Source organism: Oncorhynchus masou, chromosome 29 (genome assembly GCF_036934945.1).
Source record: "Oncorhynchus masou masou isolate Uvic2021 chromosome 29, UVic_Omas_1.1, whole genome shotgun sequence".
NCBI classification, from domain to species: domain Eukaryota; kingdom Metazoa; phylum Chordata; class Actinopteri; order Salmoniformes; family Salmonidae; genus Oncorhynchus; species Oncorhynchus masou.
In genome coordinates, this window is record NC_088240.1 from 35,517,472 (window position 1) to 35,543,456 (window position 25,985).

Below are 25,985 nucleotides of genomic sequence, written 5' to 3' on the forward strand. Positions count from 1 at the left end.
CTGCCCTATCTATCGTTTCCCCAAGGTGTCTGCAGCATTGTGACGTATTTTTAGGCATATCATTGGAAGATTGACCATAAGAGACTACATTTGCCAGGTGTCCGCCCGGTGTCCTCCGTCGAAATTGGTGCGTCATCTTCAACTGCACGTCTTTTTCCAAGCGATTCACAGGAGAAAGTAGACATCCACGAACGATATATCAATGAAGAGATATGTGAAAAACACCTTGAGGATTGATTCTAAACAGCGTTTGCCGTGTTTCAGTCGATATTATGGAGTTAATTTGGAAAACAGTTCGCCGTTTTAATGACTGAATTTTCGTTGTTTTTTTCGGTACCCAAACGTGATGTACAAAACGGAGCAATTTCTCCTACACAAAGAATCTTTCAGGAAAAACTGAACATTTGCTATGTAACTGAGAGTCTCCTCATTGAAAACATCTGAAGTTCTTCAAAGGTAAATTATTTTATTTGAATGATTTTCTTGTTTTTGTGAAAATGTTGCTGGCTGAATTCTAGGCTTATAGCTATGCTAGCTATCAATACTCTTACACAAATGCTTGTTTAGCTATGGTTGAAAAGCATATTTTGAAAATCTGAGATGACAGTGTTGTTAACAAAAGTCTAAGCTTGAGAGCAAATATATTTATTTCATTTCTTTTGCGATTTTCATGAATAGTTAACGTTGCGTTATGCTAATGAGCTTGAGGCTATAAATAGGATCCCGGATTCGGGATTGCTCGACGCAAGAAGTTAAAGTGGCTAGTGATATATTTTACATAATTTCCCATCAATTCCCATTATTAAAGTGGCTGGAGTTGAGTTAGTGTGTTGGCAGCAGCCACTCAATGTTAGTGGTGGCTGTTTAACAGTCTGATGGCCTTGAGATAGAAGCTGTTTTTCAGTCTCTCGGTCCCAGCTTTGATGCACCTGTACTGACCTCGCCTTCTGGATGGTAGCGGGGTGAACAGGCAGTGGCTCGGGTGGTTGTTGTCCTCGATGATCTTTATGGCCTTCCTGTAACATCGGGTGGTGTAGGTGTCCTGGAGGGCAGGTAGTTTGCCCTCGGTGATGCGTTGTGCAGACCGCACTACCCTCTGGAGAGCCTTACGGTTGTGGGCGGAGCAGTTGCCGTACCAGGCGGTGATACAGCCCGCCAGGATGCTCTCTCGAGTTTGTGAGTGCTTTTGGTGACAAGCCGAATTTCTTCAGCCTCCTATAATAATAATAATAATAATAATATATCCCATTTAGCAGAGCTTTTGTGTGAGTCGGCTGGGGCCACTACTTTTTTGGTGGACGGGAATCGAACCCACGACGCTTGGCGTTGCAAGCGCCATGCTCTACCGACTGAGCCACACAGGACTCCTGAGGTTGAAGAGGCGCTGCCGCGCCTTCTTCACGATGCTGTCTGTGTGGGTGGACCAATTCAGTTTGTCTGTGATGTGTATGCCGAGGAACTTAAAACTTACTACCCTCTCCACTACTGTTCCATCGATGTGGGTAGGTGGGTATTCCCTCTGCTGTTTCCTGAAGTCCACAATCATCTCCTTAGTTTTGTTGACGTTGAGTGTGAGGTTATTTTCCTGACACCACACTCCGAGGGCCCTCACCTCCTCCCTGTAGGCCGTCTCGTCGTTGTTGGTAATCAAGCCTACCACTGTTGTGTCATCCGCAAACTTGATGATTGAGTTGAAGGCGTGCGTGGCCACGCAGTCGTGGGTGAACAGGGAGTACAGGAGAGGGCTCAGAACGCACCCTTGTGGGGCCCCAGTGTTGAGGATCAGCAGGGTGGAGATGTTGTTGCCTCCCCTCACCACCTGGGGGCGGCCCGTCAGGAAGTCCAGTACCCAGTTGCACAGGGCGGGGTCGAGACCCAGGGTCTCGAGCTTGATGACAACCTTGGAGGGTACTATGGTGTTAAATGCTGAGCTGTAGTCGATGAACAGCATTCTCACATAGGTATTCCTCTTGTCCAGATGGGTTTGGGCAGTGTGCAGTGTGGTTGAGATTGCATCGTCTGTGGACCTATTTGGGCGGTAAGCAAATTGGAGTGGGTCTAGGGTGTCAGGTAGGGTGGAGGTGATATGGTCCTTGACTAGTCTCTCAAAGCACTTCATGATGACGGAAGTGAGTGCTACGGGGCGGTAGTATTTTAACTCAGTTACCTTAGCTTTCTTGGGAACAGGAACAATGGTGGCCCTCTTGAAGCATGTGGGAACAGCAGACTGAGATAGGGATTGATTGAATATGTCCGTAAACACACCAGCCAGCTGGTCTGCGCATGCTCTGAGGGCGCGGCTGGGGATGCCGTCTGGGCCTGCAGCCTTGCGAGGGTTAATACGTTTAAATGTTTTACTCACCTCGGCTGCAGTGAAGGAGAGTCCGCATGTTATCGTTGCAGGCCGTGTCAGTGGCACTGTAGTGTCCTCAAAGCGGGCAAAAAAGTTATTTAGTCTACCTGCGAGCAAGACATCCTGGTCTGTGACTGGGCTGGTTTTCTTTTTGTAATCCGTGATTGACTGTAGACCCTGCCACATACCTCTTGTGTCTGAGCCGTTGCATTGAGATTCTACTTTGTCTCTATACTGACGCTTAGCTTGTTTGATTGCCTTGCGGAGGGAATAGCTGCACTGTTTGTATTCCGTCATGTTTCCAGTCACCTTGCCCTGATTAAAAGCAGTGGTTCACGCTTTCAGTTTCACGCGAAAGCTGCCATCAATCCACGGTTTCTGGTTTGGGAATGTTTTAATCGTTGCTATGGGAACGTCATCTTCAACGCACGTTCTAATGAACTCGCACACCGAATCAGCGTATTCGTCAATGTTGTTGTCTGACGCAATACGAAACATATCCCAATCCACGTGATGGAAGCAGTCTTGGAGTGTGGAATCAGATTGGTCGGACCAGCGTTGGACAGACCTCAGCATGGGAGTTTCTTGTTTTAGTTTCTGTCTGTAGGCAGGGATCCACAAAATGGAGTCGTGGTCAGCTTTTCCAAAAGGAGGGCAGTGCAGGGCCGTATATGTGTCGCGGAAGTTAGAATAACAATGATCCAAGGTTTTGCCAGCCCTGGTTGCGCAATCGATATGCTGATACAATTTAGGGAGTCTTGTTTTCAGATTAGCCTTGTTAAAATCCCCAGCTACAATGAATGCAGCCTCAGGATGTATGGATTACAGTTTGCAAAGAGTCAAATAAAGTTCGTTCAGAGCCATCGATGTGTCTGCTTGGGGGGGAATATATACGGCTGTGATTATAATCGAAGAGAATTCTCTTGGTAGATAATGCGGTCGACATTTGATTGTGAGGAATTCTAAATCAGGTGAACAGAAGGATTTGAGTTCCTGTATGTTTCTGTGATCACACCACGTCTCGTTAGCCATAAGGCACACGCCCCCGCCCCTCTTCTTACCAGAAAGATGTTAGTTTCTGTCGGCGCGATGCGTGGAGAAACCAGCTGGCTGCACCGACTCCGATAGCATCTCTCCAGTGTGCCATGTTTTCCGTGAAGCAATGAACGTTACAGTCTCTGATGTCCCTCTGGAATGCTACCCTTGCTCGGATTTCATCAACCTTGTTGTCAAGAGACTGGACATTGGCGAGAAGTATACTAGGGAGTGGTGCACGATGTGCCCGTCTCCGGAGTCTGACCAGAAGTCTGCTTCGTTTCCGTCGTTTTTTTGGGTCGCCGTCTGGGATCCATTCCGTTGTCCTGGGTGACAGGCAGAACACAGGATCTGCTTCGCGAAAGTCATATTCTTGGTCGTACTGATGGTGAGTTGACGCTGCTCTTATATTCAGTAGTTCTTCTCGGCTGTATGTAATGAAACCTAAGATGACCTGGGGTACTAATGTAAGAAATAACACGTACAAAAGCAAAAAAACGCATATTTTCCTAGGAACGCGAAGCGAGGCGGCCATCTCTGTCGGCGCCGGAAGTGCTACTATAGTTAAGGATGGAAATTTCAGGGTTTTTGGTGGTCTTCTTAAGCCAGGATTCAGACACGGCTAGGACATCCGGCTTGGCAGAGTGTGCTAAAGCAGTGAATAAAACAAACTTAGGGAGGAGGCTTCTAATGTTAACATGCATGAAACCAAGGTTTTTATGGTTACAGAAGTCAACAAATGAGAGCGCCTGGGAAATGGGAGTGGAGCTAGGCACTGCAGGGCCTGGATTAACCTCTACATCACCAGAGGAACAGAGGAGGAGAAGGAGAAGGGTACGGCTAAAGGCTATAAGAACTGGCCGTCTATTACGTTCGGAACAGAGAGTAAAAGGAGCAGGTTTCTGGGCACGGTAGAATAGATTCAAGGCATAATGTACAGACAAAGGTATGGTAGGATGTGAATAGAGTGGAGGTAAACCTATACATTGTGTGAAGATGAGAGAGACATTGTCTGTAGAAACATCATTTAAACCAGGTGATGTCACTGCATGTGTGAGGGGTTAGCTAAGGCGTATTGTGCATGGCTAGAGGCTCTACAGTTAGATAAGGCGATAATCACTAACCAAAACAGCAATGGACAAGGCATATTGACATTAGGGAGAGGCATGCGTAGCAGAGTGATCATAGGTGTCAGGATTTGGCCAGGGTTGTTCCGGGTTTTGGTCACTAGATGCCCCCATTGTGCTTTTTGACCTTATGTTTTTTTCCCTTGTTCCCCATTATTATTTGCACCTGTGCCTCGTTTTTCCCCTGATTGTATTTAAACCCTTAGTTTCCCTCAGTTCTGTGCTCTGTGTTTGTATGTTAGCACCCAGGCCTAGTGTTCTGTGTTTTCTTGTCGATTCCGGTGGATGCTCTTGTGGAATTCTGTTTTTGTTTTTGAGTATCTCTTGAGGCTTTTTTGTGCTATTCCTACCACCTTTTGGATTTGCCATTTTTGTATTGAAGGACTTCTCCTTTTTACTTTATTAAATACACCGTCTTAAGTACTGCTGTGTCTGCCTCATCTTCTGGGTTCTGCTGACTATTCGTGGCTCAGTTGGTTAAGTGACTGTTTCTCACTCCGGAGACCCAGGTTCATAACCGGGTCCTGACAATAGGGTCCAATGAGTAGCTCGGTGGGACGGCGATTCGGACAGCTAGCGGGCCGCGACTAGCAAGCCAGCAGAAGGGCCTTAGAGGGACATCGTGATGGAAGAAGTCTGTTGTAGCCCCCTTGTGCTTTTACGTCGGCAGACCAGTCGTGATCAGCAGAGCTCCGTGTGGTAAAAGGGTCCAGGCCAATTGGCAAAATAGGTATAGTGGCCAAAGAAATTGTGCGATGGGCCTCTTCAGCTAACAGTCCGATATGCTCTAGACAGCTAGCGGGCTGCGGATAGCAGGCTAGCAGATGGGCATTCAGGGTACTTTGCTAGCTAGCTGCGATGATCCAGGGAAAAAGGTTCAGAGCTTGCGGTAGGAATCCGGAGATATGGAGAAAAATACGTCCGATATGCTCTGGTTTGAATCGCGCTGTGCAGACTGGCAAGAGTTGTCCGGGCTAAAGGTTAGCTGATGACTGCTAGTAGTGGCTAGCTGACTACTAGCTAGTAGCTAGTTAGCTGGCTAGCTTCTGTTGGGGGTTCCGGTTAAAAAATAAAGAAAATAGCAGATCCATACCACATTGGGTGAGGCGGATTGCAGGAGAGTATGTTGAAGTTGAGGTTAAGAAAAATACTCAAGAAAAAATATATAAGAAGATATATACACGGGACACGACAAGACGAAGACAAAGACATCTGACTGCTACGCCATCTTGGAAGAAGTCTCTCTACCAATCATTCTCTCTACCATTATTCTGACATTTCATAATTCTTAAAATAAAGTGGTGATCCTAACTGACCTAAGACAGGGAATATTTACTAGGATTAAATGTCAGTAATTGTGAAAAACTGAGTTTAAATGTATTTGGCTAAGGTGTATGTAAACATCCGACTTCAAATGTTGAATGTCAAACTGTAGGTGAAATGAAGAACACAATCTGCTTAATCTCCTAATGTATTGCACAAGTTGACTGCAGGTATTTACTTAAAATGTAGTTACACATATTATGATCATGTAAAGTGTAGGTCGCATGTTCCATGAGCTGAAATATAAGATCCCAGAAATGTTCCATATGCACAAAAAGCCAATTTTCTCTAAAAACAATGTGTGCAAATTTGTTTACATCCCTGTTAGTGAGCACTTCTCCTTTGCCTAGATAATCCATCCACCTGACAGGTGTGGCATATAAAGGGGTGGCAGGGTAGCCTAGTGGTTAGAGCATTGGACTAGTAACCCCGAGCTGACAAGATACAAATCTGTCGTTCTGCCCCTGGACAGGCAGTTAACCCACTGTTCCTAGGCCATCATTGAAAATAAGAATTGTTTCTTAACTGACTTGCCTAGTTAAATAAAGGTAAAATAAAAAAATAAAAAAGAGGCTAATTAAACAGCATGATATTTACACAGGTGCACCTTGTGCTAGGGACAATAAAAGGCCACTCAAGAATGTGCAGTTTTGCCACACAACATAACAATGCCACAGATGTCTCAAGCTTTGAGGAAGCGTGCAATTGGCATGCTCACTGCAGGAATGTTGCCATGGAATTGAATGTTCATTACCCTACCATAAGCCGCCTCCTCCAATGTCATTTTAGATTCTTTGGCAGTCTGGCCTCACAACCACAGACCACGTGTATGGCATCATGTGGGCGAGTGGTTTGCTGATGTCAATGTTGTGAACAGAGTGCCCCATGGTGGCGTTGGCATTATGGTATGGGCAGACATAAGCTACTGACAACAAACACAAGTGCATTGTATTGATGGCAATTTGAATGGACAGAGATACTGTGATGAGATCCTGAGGCCCAATGTCGGGCCATTTATCTGCCGCCATCACCTCATGTTTCAGCATGATAATGGCCCCATGTCGCAGGAATCTGTTACACAATTCCTGGAAGCTGGAAAATTCCCAGTTCCTCCATGGTCCGCATAATCACCAGACATATCACCCACTGAGCATGTTTGGGATGTTCTGGATCGACGTGTACCACAGCATGTTCCAGTTCCCGCCAATATCCAGAAACTTCACACAGCCATTGAAGAGGAGTAAGACAACATTCCACAGACCACAATCAACAGCCTGATCAACACAGCCTGATTATGCACAGAAAAAGTGTCGCACTGCATGAGGGAAATGGTGGTCACACCAGATACCCACTGGTTTTCTGATCCGCGCCCCTACCTTTTTTGTAAGGTACAGTATCTGTGACTATCAGATGTATATCTGTATTCCCAGTCATGTGAAATCCATAGATTAGGGCATTATTTATTTATTTCAATTGACTGATTTCCTTTTGTGTGACTCAGTATAATCTTTTATATGGATCTCCTAGTTTCCAGTTTTGAAAGCGGCAGAAGTCATGCTGGATTGACAGCATGGCCAATGTTTACCCTTTTAAGCTTGGAAAAGAGACCCATAAACCCAGAGTTGGACCACACATCCACTCCACTAAATAGCAGGCTAGTGATTGCTTTGCAATGCTTTTAGTTAGCCAATGATTCCTTCCAAGCCACTCATTGTTGAATTTGCGATTTCCAACCTGTTGTGTAATGTTTATGTCCAATGGCCGAGGAGAAGCAATACATTTTATCTATATAATTTCATAATTTCTCTTCATATGACAACATTTTTACATGATTTGCCAGTAGATTGCCTACTTGATTCATGATGATGACTGCTAGCTTGCTCGCTAAGATTTTAACAGTATGATCTTGACATGATCAGTCCAATCAAAGTTACTGTAGATATAACGTGGTTTGTCGTCATTTAATCTGTGGGAAATGACCTTGAGCCTTCTCGGATGGGCACTTATAATGTAACTCTATGGTAGCACCCAAGTGACTTGAATTTTTGAGCTCTTTAGCAATGATGTAGTGTCCCCATGAGTGACAGAACACTGAGCCAATCACGGCAAAACTAGAGAACATTACCAATCCCTATGCTCCATTTTTTCACTGGCTGCCCCACCACCACAGGAAGCTCTGAGATAGGCTGAAACACCTGCATTTTAGAGCTGCCTTACTAAGAGGCCGTGTTTGTGTGCGGCTTTATTATTATTTATATATTTTTTACATTGTTTGCAAACTGATATGTGACACTTATTAACGGCAAAATAACATGCAAAACAAACTAGCCAGTAAAAGCCATTCAAAGCCAGTAAAAAGTACATTTTACAACCACTGTTGTGATAATTGTGTTGTTTGCCCTATAACCCATTCGTTCATATGCAACGGTGATATACAGTAAGGCCGTGACAACAAAAAGACACCAGTCTCACAGGGGCGGAATAAATTCAAATAAAAAAATTTGGACACAACTACTCATTCAAGGATTATTCTTTATGTTTACTATATTCTACATTGTAGATGTATAGTGAAGACATCAAAATTATGAAATAACACATATGGAATCATGTAGTAACCAAAAAAGTGTTTAACAAAATATATTTTAGATTCTTCAAAGTAGTCACCCTTTGCCTTGATGACAGCTTTTGCCCACTCTTGGCCTTCTCTTAACCAGCTTTATGAGGAATGCTTTTCCAACTGTCGTAAAGGAGTTCCCACATATGCTGAACACTTGTTGGCTGCTTTTATAGTACAGAATGCTTGGATCAAACCCTAACAACACTGGACCAATTGTGCACCACCTTATGGGACTCCCAATCACAGCCAGTTGTGATCCAGCCTGGAATCAAACCAGGGTCTGTAGTGCCTTAAACAGCTGTGCCACTTGGGAGCCCGAAGACTGAATCAAGGCGGTCGATCACATATTGAACTTTAATCGTCTCAGGCCTGTGGCACAACATATTAATGTATGGTTAGATCAGAATTAAGTCAAAACCACAAGTCCAAATCCCCATCTCCATCCATGGCTTGGGAAATGGCTGATTTAGCAAGCTAGCTACTGCAGGACATCAACATAAGCAGACCAGAAAGAGACACGTTCTTCTGAAAATTATGTTTTGCTCAGGAAGTGATTTGATTGGTGTGAAGCCAAATTCAAACTGGCCTCCCTTGGGGGATGTTTTGCTGCTCCAGGACAACCCACAGTTGAGCTTAGCTCAACGCTGATTGGCCAATTATTTTATTTTTTAACAAGGGAGACCAAGTGCTTGCTGGCATCAATCAATCAAATAATACGGTGACAACATGTTATACTGTTTTGGTCCAGTCAGCATCAGATACAAGGGCTTCACATACTGAGACAGAGGGGCTCTGTTTCCCTCGCTCAGATGATTTCGCTGATGAGAGTCAGACACTTCAAATTAATCAAATCAAATTGTACTTGTCACATACACATAGTTAGCAGATCATTTTGCGGATTTAGCAAAATGCGTGTGTTCCTAGCTCCAACAGTGCAGTAATATCTAACAATACACAACAATACACACATCAAAAAGTAAACGATGGCTACAAGGCCCTCCCCCACCCTCCCATCTGCAAATCAGATCATGACTCCATTCTGCTCCTCCCTTCCTATAGGCAGAAACTCAAACAGGAAGTACCCGTGCTAAGGTCTGTTTAACGCTGGAATATGGAATATGTTCCGGGTTTCCTCTGAGAATAACATTGACTGAAACACTGACACAGTGACTGGGTTCACCAGGAACTATTGTTTCCACTGTGACAATTAAAACCTATTTAAACCAAAAAACATGCATAGATGGCAGCATTCCCGCAAAACTGAAAGCGTGAACCTGAACACGATGATGAACACAATGGGAGACAGAGAGCTGGTTTCAAGCGCAGGGCGCAGCAGGTGTTTAATGTAAAGGACCACAGGAGGAAGCAGGTAGCTGGGTCCAGGGGCAGGCAGAAGGTCATACACAAGGGGTCCAAAAGGGCAACAGTACAGGGAGGGAAAAGGCTAGTAACGTAGTCTGAGATATCAGGCAATAGGTAGATAACAGGAAATCTAATAGGATTAAATACAGGCAGGGTATAGTAAAAGGGAGTCGTTAGTGAGGCAGGCAAAAACTATCATACATGGGAGGAGTAAATCAAAAGAAAAGACAGCGCTCCGAAAGACGTGTGTCACAAAACAAACAATACCTCACAGTGATGGGGTGCAAACAACTGAACTAAGTAGTGTGTGATAATGATATACAGGTGTATAGAATCTAGGTGTTTGAGAGTGGGAGCTGGAAAGTGCGCTGGAAAGTGAGCTGCATCAGGGGATCTACGTATTTGGAAGCAGATGTTACAGAACCACCGCATTTAACCACGGCAAGGTGATTGGAAATCTGGTCGACTACAAACAGTCTAGTTATGCCCTCCGTAAGGCAATCAAACAGACAATACAGAGACTAAGTGGAATCACAATTTAATGGCTCAGACATGAGACTCCAGACAATCCCATATTTTAAAGGGAAAATCAGCCATGTCGCGAACACAGACGTCTTGCTCCCGGACAAGCTAAACACCTTCTTCGCCCACTTTGAGGATAACAGTGCCGCTGACGTGGGCCTCTCCCAGGTACTGTGAGCTCTTGTTCTTCGTGGCTGACGTGAGTAAGACATTTAAGTGTGTTAACCCGCTTGCCCAGACGGAATCCCTGGCTGCGTCCTCAGAGCATGCGCAGACCAGCTGGCTGCAGTGTTTAAGTACAAATTCAATCTCTACCTATCCCAGTCTGCTTTTGCCACTTGCTTCAAGATGTCCACCATTGTTCATGTACCCAAGAAAGTGAAGGTAACTGAACTAAATGACTATTGCCCCATAGCACTCACTAATGTCATCATGAAGTGCTTTGAGGGGCTAGTTAAGGATCATATCATACCTTGGCATCCATGAATACATGCCACTGACCATTTTAAGGTTCTAAATAAAGTAATAGATCAATACAATAGATTAGCCCAACCTGTTCTTCATTCACAATTGGAGATTACATAATTATGGAGATTACATAATTATCATTTGCTTCCCCTCACTCACCAACTCATCCATTCTCTCCTTTCTCCACATCATACTTTACTTTCACTTTTCTTTTCATAATCCGTGATAGTTTGTAAGCCCTGCCACATCCAGTGTCAGGCCCGGTGTAGTGGGATTCGATCATAGTTCTGTATTGTCGCTTTGTCTGTTTGATGGTTCTTAGTGTCATCATCGGTTTGTGGTGGTAGATAGACTGGTAATAGAAAGCTACGAAAAATATAGATGAAAACTCTTGTTAAATAGTATGGTTTACAGCTTGTCATGAGATATTCTATCAGGAGAACAGAACCAAGAGACTTCCTAACTATTAAAGATTGCGCACCAGCTGCTGTTAACAAAGAGACACACGCCACCCCACTTGAGCTTACACTGCCATTCTGTCCTGCCGATACATAGAAAAACCAGCTAGTTGTATATTATCAATATCCTTGTTCAGCCAAATTTCTGAGAAACTTAGGATAATACAGTTCTTCAGGTCCCATTGATAGGGTAGTCTCGAACGGAACCTGTCCAGTTTGTTCTCCAGTGATTGTACATTTGCCAATAGAAGAGAAGGTAGTTTCATCAGGGTGCCCGCATGTCGGCCTCTACATTGCCGTCTCTTCCTCTTCCGATTGTCCGGTATTAGGGCCTGGTCCGGAGTGATCAGTATGTCCTGCGCCGCCAACCCTTTGAAGTAGAGATCTTCATTCAAATTGAGAGTAGTGATTGCTTTTCTGATGTCCAGACGCTCTTTTCGTCATAGGAAACGGAGGAAACATTATGTACAAAAAAACACACACAATAGCAGAATTGGTCAGGAGCCCATAAAACGGCCACTATACTTTTCAGCGCCATTCTTCAGACCTGTCTTCAGGTGCAACGTTAGCTATGCAAATCTTCCTCTTACATTACACATCAGGTAGAGGCTATTAATTTAGCTAGTTACATCACAGCATAATAGCCTGTCAAGTAAGGACATAGCTATAAACCAAATTGAGCTACTTACCAACAACACACCTGTCTCTGGTTTGACGGTTGACAGGCCAAGTAGAAAGCAGTCAGATGTAATCCATATCCTAACCATCTGCTCTAGATTGTTGAACAACTTTATGGAAGCTCATTTTCACTACAGTAGCTATTTTCTGAGCAAGGGCAAGTACTAGTCACACGTCTTATCTGGGAAAGAGGTTCCATTGGGTGGGTTCATTTTGCTTGACCCAGTGCCCCGGATGGGCAGGATTTGCTAATTTTTTACATACTATGTATGAAAATACCCTCAGATTAAAGCTGACCATTTGCACTTAAACTTCATAGTCATTGTTTGATTTCAAATCTAAACTTTTGGAGTATGGAGTCAATAAATATGGAGGACACTGTAATTCATATCACAGGCCCAATACTACTGTAGAGCTGTTTTTACTTGCACTATATAGCTTGGTTGCCCCGTCCTGTCCCTAAGGGTCCACTGCCCTGCAGCGCCCAAATCCAACACACCCCGCTCAGCTTTAGCATTTTAGTGAAACATTCACTATTGGTTTCAGGTGTGTTTGTCTAAGGCCAGTGACAACCAACAGTATGGCAGACCCCCAGGGCCAGGACTGAGCAGCCCAGCAACTAGGGATTTCTTAAATAATTATCTCCACTGACGTGGGCATGTTTTTAATACAGATTCCTTTTCTCATACATTATTCCATATAAGGCATCCAGACCTTATGTTAGTTGCACAGAATTCCTTTAATCATGTAATAAATCAAATTGAGTGATATATAATTTGACATTTCTGCCATCCATTGTGACTTTGTGGAATGATAATCAACCTTCTTATTAATGGCAATGCATTTCTTAGTCGCTATAAACGCTAGGTTAAACAGTTTCTTCTTATAATAGTCTTCAGTATCAACATTTCCAAGCAAACAAAGGCAGGGAGAAGGGAGAATCTATGGACATGCTGAGATAAGAGCACATACTCCTTGCAAGAATTCATCCAGCCTTCACAAGAGTGTGACATAAGCAGATATGCCCCCTTTTGTGTTTTACACCTCCAGCAGTGGAATTACATTTCTGTGTCGATTATGGTCATGTTCACTGGTATATAGTGCGTTCTATGGATGGTATTAAACTACAGTAATTTATGTGGTCTCGATATCAGCCCTTAATACAATTTGGAACTCATCTTTAGAGGTTTGTCAGACTGCTTTAAAATTGTTTAAATCTTTGAAGCTTCTGGCTTGTCCAGTGTTTGCTGCACAGACAAAGTATTGCATCTGCAAAAGTTCACCTCCACACCATGACAGACTGCTCTTCCCTGGTTGCCTGATCCTGCTGAGACCACTGTCGCCATCTGATCCTGCTCAGATGAGACATGACAAAGTAGTAACTTGCTGTACATTTATACATTATATTATCCAAGAATAGAGTCAATGGTTCAATAATTGAAATTACCATTATTCCCAGATCCCTGACTGTAGCCTAACCATCAACTCAAGATTGAAACAAAGGCTACAAAACATTCCCATACACACAAGAACTGTTAAATACTGCTACCTGACAAATACTGTAGCTAGACCCTCAAGCTGAACTGGCTTTGGTAGCTAATAGCTAGCTAGCTAGTTAATTCACCTCACACAGCACTTCCATCGAGAGGGGATGAAACATGTAATCATTGGCTAACATTACATGTCAGTTACACTACTAACTCAGCACTGGGGGAATAAATATATATTTCTTTCTGTTGAGTCAAACAGCAGTTATCTTGCCAGCAACATCAGTCAAATAAAGAGTAGCCAGTTTCTGATCTGCTTGCTTTTACAACTTGGAGAAAAAGCACAACACACACAGACAACAGCTGCCTCTGTTAACACACTCTGTGGTGTCCAACCAGTCCTAAATCCTAAAAAGGCCATGCTTATATTTTCAATTTATTTTTTTGTCTTCAGATGACACCCGGTTGCGGTTCAGCAGTGGGCGTGTTGCGGTCACTCTGGGCAGTCTTCTGGATGACCAGCACTGGCACTCTGTCCTCATCGAGCGCTTCAACAAGCAAGTCAACCTCACCGTGGACACCCACACACATCACTTCAGGACCAAGGGGGAAGGAGACTCTCTGGAGGTGGACTATGAGGTGTGTCTATCCAAACATCCATAATATTTTCTTACAGTAGGTCTGAGTAGATTACACCACTATCATCCAGTCAGGAAAAACACATTACCCCAATACCAGGGTGAGATTAAGAATAATACTTGGTCTATCTCGTTAGAACCTGACATCTCATTTCAACCTGACACCTGACACTATACTTTCGTATGACTTTTCTTCTATTTCTTTATATATTTCACCTTCTTTCCTCATCAAAGCTCAGCTTCGGGGGCATCCCACTACCAGGTAAGCCTGGCACCTTCCTGAGGAAGAACTTCCATGGTTGCATCGAGAACCTCTACTACAACGGGATCAACATCATTGACCTAGCCAAGCGACGCAAGCCTCAGATCTACAGTGTGGTAAAAGCTATTCAGCTACTCATTTTTAATGCATAAACTGTAGGCCAAGGCCACATTTATTTTGCGCTGAATTACCAATATATTAACTTATGTAAGTGATAATGCTCCATTGTATTAGAAGTGGAGGTTAACAACACCTAACCTTAGAGAACTAGTGAACCATAACAGTTGTTGCATAACAAATTACAGACTGCGGATAGGTATCCATGTGAATACAGGGTGCATGGCAAGAACCACTTAGAGCTGAGAGAATAGTCTTCTATTTTCTTCTCTTGTTCTTATTTTGGAAAGAGATCAGGGTTCAGTGATGAGTTGGAGCAGGAGCTGTATTCAGTGATCCATTCCATATAGAGGTATTATTACCTTCTGTAGCCGGAGGTAAATTGCATTATTTAAGGTAGTCCTCTCGGAGCTGTCAGGGCCTTGTGCAGCCCCTAAATGATACATCTTAATGGATATTAACCTTGAGAAACTTTCTGTCTCAGTGGTCTTACAGTCCCAAACACGAGGTGTGATACACAACGGGTGTCACCTAACCTCTAACAACAAATCCGCTAACACTGAAATAGCATTAGCATAAATAAGTTATCAATGATTCGGTGTGAGTTAGTGTCAGCCTATTGAAATAGGAGGATACTGAAATCAAGTTTGGTTGATTTGATGGAAGAGTCCCTGTGGAGGGTTTAGTGAACGTGCTCCATGTCACTGCCACTCCATGTCACCAGGATCGATGATGTGTTCATCCCCACACTGCTCTGACCTTTTCCTGTGTACAGAAATTCATGTCTTCTGTACTGGCTCTTCCTGTCCCTAGGAGTCATAGTGGGGTTGGCAGTGGTAACCCAGCTCCCTACAGAGTTGATTTTATCTCATTCCACTGTTCTCTCTATTGTTCTTTCTCTCTCTCTTTTTTTGTTGGTCTTGTACTATACCCGCCATTTTCTTTCTCTCTCTCTAGAAGGGGGCCAGTAAGGATTTTTAATTAACCCCTAAATGTTGAAAGTTGATCTTGATCGGAGCAAGGTGACTGTAAGACTATGTGTTCCATGTGTGTCACCAGGGCAACGTGACCTTCTCGTGCTCGCAGCCCCAGCTGGTGTCCACCACATTCCTGAGCTCCAGCAGCAGCTTCCTGTCGCTCCCGGCCACGCCGTCTGCTTCAGGAGGCTTCACGGTGCGTTTCCAGTTCAGAACATGGAACCCAGATGGGCTACTGCTCTCCACCCGGCTGGCCCTGGAGCCCCAGAGACTGGAGCTGCAGATAAGCAACAGCCGGCTGCGCTTGACCCATCACACGTCAGCCCAGCAGAAAGAAGAGGTCTCCACCGGTGAGGGCCAGGCCAACAGCCTCTAGCCTAGCTAACCCACACTATGGGCTGGAATCAGTGGTTCTGCCTATGGGGACTCAGATTATAAAAGGCTATTGTATTCTAGTGAAGAAGGCAGACAATGAGAAACCCATTTTATTACTGCAGAGTATGTTTGTGGTTTTACACAGAGATAGTCTGATAGTGATAGTAAAGATTATGAGTAAAGCTTATAAGAGGAGACGATCCATTCAGTTGGACCTGTGCTTATCTCTTATGAGTTCACAAACCAGACCTGTGTTCAAATACATGTTTTAATGATTTTTTTGTGTATTTACTTATTTTCAAATACACAGCCCAAAACAAGTACCAAATAGTCGACCAAATTGTATTTGAATGTATTTAAAAAAAATACTTATTTAAAATACAATTGTCAAATACCTGAGTTAATGTAACGTAATGTATTTAAGTCCGTGTATTTGAGTATTTCCAAATTCATTGCAATATTCAACTTCTTGTATTCATGATATCATAGAAAATGTCACAGTTGCTGACGTTTTTCTCAATACATTGCCATCAATGGTAAAATGTGAGTGTTACAGGGTAGTGATGTGTAGGTTGACTCTTAACCTGATGTCCCCACAGTTACAGTGTCTTCGGGAAGTATTCAGGCCCCTTAACTTTTTCCAAATTTTGTTACGTTACACCCTTATTCTAAAATTGATTAAATTAAATAAATCCCATGAAGACAAAGTCCAAAACAGGTTTTTACAAATGTTTGCAAATTGATTAAAAATTAAAAAGAGAAATACCTTATTTACATAAGTATTCAGACCCTTTGCTATGAGACTCAAAATTGAGTTCAGGTGCATCCTGTTTCCATTGATCATCCGTGAGATGTTTCTACAAATTGATTATAATCCACCTGTGGTAAATTCAATTGATTGGACATTATTTGGAAAGGCACACACCTGTCTATATAAAGGTCCCACAGTTGACAGTGCATGTCAGAGCAAAAACCAAGCCATACGGTTGAAGGAATTGTCTGTTGAGCTCAGAGACAGGATTGTGTTGAGGCACAGATCTTGGGAAGGGTACCAAAACATCTCTGCAGCATTGAAGGTCCCCAAGAACACGGTGGCCTCCATCATTCTTAAATGGAAGAAGTTTGGAACCACCAAGACTTTTCCTAGAGCTGGCCGCCCGGCCAAACTGAGCAATCGGGGGAGAAGGGCCTTGGTCAGGGAGGTGACCAAGAACCTGATGGTCACTCTGGCAGATCTCTAGAGTTCCTCTATGAAGATAGGAGAACCTTCCAGAAGGACAACCATATCTGCAGCATTCCACCAATCAGGCCTGTCTGGTAGTGGACAGATGAAAACCACAACACAGTAAAAGGCACATGACAGCCCGCTTGGAGATTGCCAAAAGGCACTTAAAGGAATCTCAGACCATGAGAAACACGATAATCTCATCTGATGTAACCAAGATTGGCCTGAATGCCAAGCGTCATGTCTGGAGGAAACCTGGCACCATCCCTACAGTGAAGCATGGTGGTTGCAGCATCATGGTGTGGGGATGTTTTTCAGTGGCAGGGACTGGGAGACTAGACAGGAAAGATGAATGGAGCAAAGTACAGAGAGCTCCTTGATGACAGCCTGCTCCAGAGCGCTCAGGACCCCAGACTGGGGCGAAGGTTCACCTTCCAACAGAACAACGACCCTAAGCACACAGCAAAGACAACACAGGAGTGGCTTTGGGTCAAGTCTCTGAATGTCTTTGAGTGGCCCAGTCAGATCCTGGACTTGAACCCGTTTGTGTAGCAACGCTCCCAAACCAACATGACAGAGCTTGAGAGGATCTGCAGAGAAGAATGGGAAAAACGCCCCAAATACAGGTGTGCCAAGCTTGTAGTGTCATACCCAAGAAGCCTCAAGGCTGTACTCGCTGCCAAAGGTGCTTCAACAAAATACTTAGTAAAGGGTCTGAATAGTTATGAAATGTAATTTTTCATTAAAAAAAAGAAATCGCAAAAATGTCTAAAAACATGTTTTTGCTTCATCATTATGGGAAATTGTGTGTAGGTTGATGAGGAGATAAAAACGATTGAATCAGTTTTGGAGTAAGGCTGTAACCTAACAAAATGTGGAAAAAGTCAAGAGCTCTGAATACATCCCGAAGGCACTGTATATCCGAAGGGTGAGCGAGTTTAGGGTAATTAAATATTGTATGGCTAAAGGATGGGTGTATCTGTAGGCTACATTGAGGTTTTTCTATAATTATTTTGTTGTCTATCTGGCATTATTGCGTAAGCCTAAGCTTTAGAGCCTAACCATATGCATGCCAAATAGCCTACACGCCAATCGCCAAATACTTTTGAGAACTGGTAAAAAAAAGTTAGTCCATCCACTCAGGCAAAAAGGACAGTTTAATTCAAGAAAAAATCTGCGAAATGGAGAGTTTGGGAAGTGGTAAAAGAATATGGTTGCAGTTATGTGTGATGATTGTGTAGCATGCTATACACATTTGACATTCACAAGACGGGGACTTAGAATACGCCTCTGGCACGTCAATGGAACTGTAGCCAACTGCACTGTTCAGATGGGTTAAATGGAAACTGAAAACTGGAGACCGACTGTAGGTCTATATCCTCTCCCATAACTCCTGCAGAATTAATATTTTTTCTTGCAGTAAAATTATATATCAAATGTACAGTTGAAGTTGGAAGTTTACGTACACTTAGGTTGGAGTCATTAAAACTCGTTTTTCAACCACTCCACAAGTGTCGTGTTAACAAACTGTAGTTATTGCAAGTTGGTTAGGACATCTACAGCCTTATTTCTATTACAGCATATTGGATGACTGTTGTTCATATTCCACCCAGCTCAGTGTAACATTGGCTACTACATGATACTTACATTTTCGCTAAATCCACCATAAAGTTGCTACATCCTAGCCTAATTTACAACATAGGTGCACAGGTAGAGAGAAGAATGAGAGTAATCAAGGTGATAGACAGTGGCACATTCAATACCGCCTTGCACACTCTCGCCTGCATCTAGCTGATCGAGGGTGTAATCATTCGTCCAACAGTTTGAAATTATAGTTTCTATTGTATAAATTCAGATATGTTTATCCATGTTTCGTTCCTTTTGCTTCCACTTAAAACTTCTTAAGACTAGGGGGCGGTATTTTCACGTCCGGATGAAAAGCGTGCCCAAAGTAAACTGCCTGCTACTCAGGCCCAGAAGCTAGGATATGCATGTTATTAGTCGATTTGGATAGAAAATACTCTGAAGTTTCTAAAACTGTTTGAATTATGTCTGTGAGTATAACAGAGCTTATTTGGCAGGTGAAACCCTGAGGACAAACTGTCCAGGAAAAAAGAAATTTGAGTTCACTCTCTTTTCAATGGGTTTTCTATGAGGATCTGGATTTCTAAGACACTTGCTTGCAGTTCCTATCGTTTCCACTAGATGTCAACAGTCTTTAGAAATTGGTTGATGTTTTTCCTTTGAGAAATGAACAAGTAGGGCAGTTCAGAATGAGGGTAAAGTGAAGTGTACTGTTTGTTAGAGGCACGTGACCTGAAAGCAGGCTCCACTTTGTTTTCATACGGTATTGAACACAGTTTATCCCGTCTTAAATTTTATTGACTATTTACGTAAAAAAATACCTAAAGTTGTATCAGGATAGTTGTTTGAAATGTTTGGAACAAGTTTACAGGTAATTTACTAGATATTTTGTAGTCATGTTGCACGAGTTGGAACCTGGGTTTTTCTTGATCAAACGTGCCAAATTAATAGACATTTTGGATATATAACGATGGAATTTATCGATCAAAAGGACCATTTGTGATGTTTATGGGACATTTTGGAGTGCCAACAAAAGAAGATCTTCAAAGGTAAGACATTAATTATATCGTTATTTCTGAGTGTTGTGTCGCACCCGGCGGGTTGAAATATGAATGTCATGTGTTTGTTTGGTGGGGTGCTATCCTCAGATAATCTCATGGTTTGCTTTCGCCGTAAAGCCTTTTTGAAATCTGACACGTTGGCTGGATTAACAAATGTTGCTTTAATTTGGTGTATTGCTTGTGTGATTTCATGAAAGTTTAATATTTATGGTAAGTTAATTTGAATTTGGCGCTCTGCCATTTCACCGGATGTTGTCAAATTGATCCCGTTAACGGGATTTGATCCCTAAGAAGTTTTAAGAAACATTTTAACAGAATCTGCTAGGGCTGACCCCATTTTGTCGATTGTTCGATTGTTTGGTCGATAGGCTGTTGGTCAACCAAGATTATTCTAGTGAAGTAGTAAAAAAATATATATATAAACATATACATATGGTACACGAGACACCTGTTGGATTCAGGCCTGTCTGAGAGGACTAATCCATTGTGGAGGCCGCGGGGATGGCACACCAGTATTACCAGTGGTACATTTAACATTAATTACCATAATTTCCAATCTACAATGTTTGTTTGGTTATGGTAATTTCTGTTAATGCATTCAATATATTATTATTACAGTCTTACCATTGTGTTTGTAGGAGTGGACACATTCTTTGCGTAGTGCACAACCTAGGCCACACTTGTGAGAAAAAAGTTTGGGTTTATTTCATTCCATTTACAAGTATTAATTGTCTTTTGTTTGGAGCATTCCTGTCAGTCTTGAGTAAGAACCTGTTTACGCATAGAAGTAGGCCTAGGCTACCTGGCCTGCGCGCAAATGTAGGCTTATAAATGTGCCCATTTGGGGATCTGATACTATTTCTAGTTCACCATTTTTCTTCACCTCAAACAGCAAGTAAACAAGTCTGTTTTACATCCAATGAGAATAGTTCCTCAACCTAGCTTATTTGAAAAATCTTTCCAGCTCTCTTCCTTTCAATAACTATTCAGCATGAATGGAGAAAAAAATGTAATGCTCTGATCCGGTGAAACGTCATAAAAAAGGCCTACCTAATTACTTCTTATCCCTTGGGCAAATGGCCTACAGCTGTGTCTGTCTGTCCGGGAGCTCACTGCCACCTGAAACTCTGAGGGCCCAGAATATTTTATACAATGTTGAATGTTTGCTAGCAGGAGCTTTTGGCTGGACCAAGTTAATAGCTGATACAATGTTTCAAGTTCCTTGCAGACAGGCCATGCATATCCAATGTGATTTATAGGATATTCATTTTTATAAGCATATTTTCTACCTGCAGGCTGCAATGTTTTTATTTGATGGCTTTATGTAGGGCAATTCTTGACATAATGGCAATGGCAATAGAAGTTACTTTTATATTTGTATCGTTTTCATTTAGCTATCATTTTGAATAACCACATGACACATGAAATGAATCTGTTCCATGAAAATCATAACTGGCACACAGATCAATAGAAATGGTATGATAACTTGCCACTCCAAATGTAAAAGGTTGCTTATTACTGGCAACTTCCGGAGCATAAGGCCAGCAGCAGCATGCAGCAGAAGCAGGAGGGTCAAACACAGTTCATGCAGCCACATACAACAGCATGATCACTTGCTCAATGTACTATAATTCCTTATTGCATCTACACGCTCTCCTCCTCTCACCTTTTCCCTTCACTTGTGGACTTCAGTGCAGTGAAAGAAGGAGGGAGATAGAGGGTGAAGGAGAGAGAGTGGAAAGAGGGGGGAGAGAGGGGAGGTAGGGAGAAAGAGATATGAGAGAGAGAGAGAGGAGGCAGAGGGAGAGGACGGTTCATGTCTGTGATGACTTTCTCTATGCTTCCATGTTGTGATGTTAATCTTCCCCCATTGAGTGGAATGTATTCACTTTGGAATCAACCCTGTGACACTCATCTTTTCCAATTGACTGCAATGTATTGACATAAGCTTCAACCCTGTGACACTAATCTTTTCCTATTGTAACGGTTTTCTTTACTTGAAGGACAGGTGGACCAAAACGCAGCGTGGTGGTTATTCATGGTACTTTAATAAAGACACTATACATGAATAAACTAACAAAACAAGAAATGTGAAAAAACCAAAACAGCCCTATCTGGTACAAACACAGAGACAGGAACAATCACCCACCAACACACAGTGAAACCCAGGCTACCTAAGTATGATTCTCAATCAGAGACAACTAATGACACCTGCCTCTGATTGAGAACCATACTAGGCCGAAACATAGAAATACCCAAATCATAGAAAAACAAACAGACTGCCCACCCCAACTCACGCCCTGACCATACTAAATAATGACAAAACAAAGGAAATAAAGATCAGAACGTGACACCTATTGACATAAGCGTCATCACTGTCACTAATTGTTCCACATTGACTGCAATGTTTTGACATACACGTCAACCCTGTGACACTCATATTTTCCCATTGAATTCAATGTATGTCATAAACATCCAACCTGTGACACTTGTCTTTTTCCATTGACTGCAATGTATTGAGAAAAATGTCTGCTTTTCAAATCAAGGTTATCTGAATACTTGTTTTGAAATGTATTGAAAAGTAATTGAAATGCCTGAAATAGTATTTGAACCCAGGTCTGTCACACAAAAAGATAAGCATTTGGTTTTGTCCATTTTTTAACAATGGGGAGATGAAATATGCATTGAGGTGGGATTCCATATTGTTGGATTTAGTTATTTTTACATGCTTATTAGCACGACATAGCACACAGACAGAGTTATGTTTGACCCGTCTCTGTGTCTGTGTGCTCATTTGAGACTGATCTCACTCACTGCAACATAATCAAGATGTTATCAGTAACAATCCGAGGTCGTCCTCCATCTGTTGCATGTTGGAGGCTTCTCAGAGTCAATGCTTGAACCAGGTGTGCTTTTTTGTTTGTTTCAAACAATTTTCTGCCTGAATTCTAGCACATTTAATTACATTCCATTGTAATTCTCCTAGCCTGCAACCCTGCAAGCAGATGGCAAGCACAGAGGGGATTGTAGACAGAGCAGACACACACAGAGCTTGGATGCCCTTCACTGTAAAGGCCTGAGCTTAATTAAATCAAAAACCAAAGATTATACCACTGAGGTTTACCATTGGTTCCTTCTCAGAATGGAACTACAAACACAACAGATGGGGATTGTTGGTGATCCTTTGTTTATTTGGTAATGTAAGGGAAACTATATGAAATGTGTGTGTAGTGTGGAGGGAGATCCATAAAGTCAACATCTGCGAGAGCAACAGAGTGAATGCAGAGGTTTGTTGCAGACAAACAGATTGTATATATAAATATAAAACTGTACATTTTTTTTTGTAAATTGTTTTTATTACAGTGTAGTTGCTATGGTAAAATAACAGTGATGTGCAGAGATTGACAGTGTATTTTAAAGTCTCCAAAACACCCAGAACCTACACCCTGCTGTCTCCACAGGTCACAGGGTGAATGATGGACTGTGGCACACCGTGAGTCTCAGCTCCCGAAGTCTCCAGGTCACCATGACTCTGGACAACGAGCCGTCCTCAACCATCGAACTGGCGGACCACATGGACGCAGGAGACAACCTCTACTTTGGAGGTAAGAGGACAGATAATATGACCAATACTTCGTTAGGTATGAATATATGTTCTGGTATTTACAGTAGAAACGCAAGGACTTGATGAAACTGGGGACTGTAATACCTAAATAGCCTCACTCTTTGGCATCGTCACTCAAGTGCCATAGTGGGTCTTAATTTACATTGGCTTGTAAGCAGAGATTAACTTAATACATCCCTGTACAAACTTTAGCTTCCCAAAACTTGCCATGTACTGTACATCTCAAATCTTCTGATAGCTGGCATTTTACTAAGCTGCTTTTAAAAGGCTTCAACTTGTATAATGGCATGTCTTGGCAGGTTTAACTCTGCACTCTTTTTTTGGGCGACTTCTCTCTCTGCCATAACAGAGGTTTAACAACTTTACATGATTGTCACTAAATCACAAATGTCTCCAGTCAGTAAGTCAGTCAGCACTCTTAGCAACTTAACATGCAGTGCCTTTGGAAAGTATTCAGACCCCTTGACTTTTTCCACATTTTGTTACGTAACAGCCTTATTCCCATCAATCTACACACAATACCCAATAATGACAAAGCAAAAACATGTTTTTAGAATATTTTGCTAATTTATTCACCAACAAAAAAACTGAAATGTGACATTTGCATAAGTATTCAGACCCTTTACTCAGTACTTTGTTAAAGCACCTTTGGCAGCGATTACAGCATTGAGTCTTCTTGGGTATGATGCTACAAGCTTGGCACACCTATATTTGGGGAGTTTCTCCCATTCTTTTCTGCAGATCCTCTCAAGCTCTGTGAGGTTGAATGGGGAGCGCTGCAGCACAGCTATTTTCAGGTATTTCCATAGATATTAGATCGGGTTCAAGTCCAGATTCTGGCTGGGGAACTCAAGGTCATTCAGAGACTTGTCCCAAAGCCACTCCTGTGTTATCTCTGCTGTGTGCTTAGAGTCATTGTCCGATTGGAAGGTGAACAAGTTTTCATCAAGGGTCTCTCTGTAATTTGCTCGGATTATCTTTGCCTCGATCCAGACTAATCTCCCAGTCCCTGTCACTGAAAAAATTCCCCAAAGCAAGATGCTGCCATCACCATGCTTCTCCGTAGGAATGGTGCCAGGTTTCCTCCAGACATGAAGCTTGGCATTCAGGCCAAATAGTTTAATCTTGGTTTCATCAGACCAGAGAATTCCCAAGTGGGCTGCCATTTGCCTTTTACTGAGTAGTGACTTCCGTCTTGCTACTCTACCATAAAAGTCTGATTGGTGTAATGCTGCAGAGATAGTTGTCCTTCTGGAAGGTTCTTCCATCATCACAGAGGAACTGTAGAGCTCTGTCAGAGGGACCATCGCATTCTTGGTCACCTCCCTGACCAAGGCCCTTCTCCCCCAATTGCTCCGTTTGGCCGGGTGGACAGCTCTAGGAAGAGTTTTGGTGGTTCCAATCTTCTTCCATGTAAGAATGATGGAGGCCACTGTGTTCTTAGGGACTTTCAATGCTGCAGAAATGTTTTGGTACCCTTCCCCAGATCTGTACCTCGACACAATCCTGTCTCGTATCTCCATGGTCAATTCCTTCGACCTCATGGCTTTATTTTTGCTCTGACATGCACTGTCAACTGTGGGCCCTTATATAGACAGGTGTGTGCCTTTCTAAATCATGTCCAATAAATGTAATTTACACTGGATCTTCCTTTAGAAGTTGCATCATACTGCAGCACAGCTTGCGGGCTGCCGCAGGATTCTATGGCATGTTATTTAAGTGTCAGCCATTGTTGCCATTAATTCTAGTTAGTTCTAGTTTGACCACCAGAGGGCATCATTGAGAAGCATTTGACTGTTTTCAATATTGGCTGTACGAGAGAATTTTAAACCTTTTTTGTAAGATCATAGTATATGGGATAGATTTTAAGAAATGTAACTTAATTAATTTGATTAATATTATGGTGTTTCTAATTCCAAGGAAAACTAAAAACTAAACCCAAAGAGTTTTCGTTAGTAAAATATGGCGCTGTCAATGATGTGCGTACTGGGAGCGGAGTCAGGTGCAGGAGAGCAGAGAGTTGTGAACAGGCGCACACTTTATTTAGGCAGGAGAAACCAACAGACGGACGCCACTGCGTCGAAACCTCCAGCCAATTGGCAAAAGTGAAAACTCGCAAACAGTCACAATAATATGTACAAACAAATAAACATAACTCGTGAAATAAAACACGGAAATAAATGCATACCAGTATAGCGAGTCAAAATAGACACAAAACAATCTCACACAAAGACATGAGGGGGAACAGAGGAATAAATACATGTAGTGTGATTGGGGAACGACAACCAGGTGTGCAGGGAACAAGACAAAACAAATGGATAAATGAAAACTGGAGCGGCGATGGCTAGAAAGCCGGTGACGTCAACCACCGAACGCCGCCCGAACAAGAAGAGGAGCCGACTTCAGCGGAAGTCGTGACAGGCACTGTACAAAGTGAAGAGCAAAATAATCCTAACATTTCCACACCATAATTGTAGGCTAACCAATACCCAAATGGAGATTCAGTGAAAATAAAGTCAAATTGATTTATCAAGACCAGTCCCCATGCTTTTCTCAGAGCAGCGTGAAACTGTGCTGGCATAGTTTACCACACGCGGGTAGGCTATTGCTTCAAATCCTATTATAACAATTGGATGACTTTGGGAGTTTCAGTAAGCAACAATTTGTTGCCTTCATTAGCCTACTGTCACG

General features: G+C 42.6%; 1 protein-coding gene across 1 annotated transcript in view; it reads left to right on the forward strand.

Annotated features, from left to right (window-relative positions):
* Nucleotides 1-25,985, forward strand: part of LOC135519409 (contactin-associated protein-like 5) — a 124,076-nt gene that overhangs the window by 58,311 nt on the left and 39,780 nt on the right. Inside the window, exons 6-9 of the mRNA XM_064944613.1 lie at nucleotides 13,885-14,069; nucleotides 14,303-14,446; nucleotides 15,507-15,774; nucleotides 23,131-23,274. Coding sequence (XP_064800685.1) covers nucleotides 13,885-14,069; nucleotides 14,303-14,446; nucleotides 15,507-15,774; nucleotides 23,131-23,274 — 741 coding nt within the window. The remainder of the gene's footprint in view (nucleotides 1-13,884; nucleotides 14,070-14,302; nucleotides 14,447-15,506; nucleotides 15,775-23,130; nucleotides 23,275-25,985) is intronic.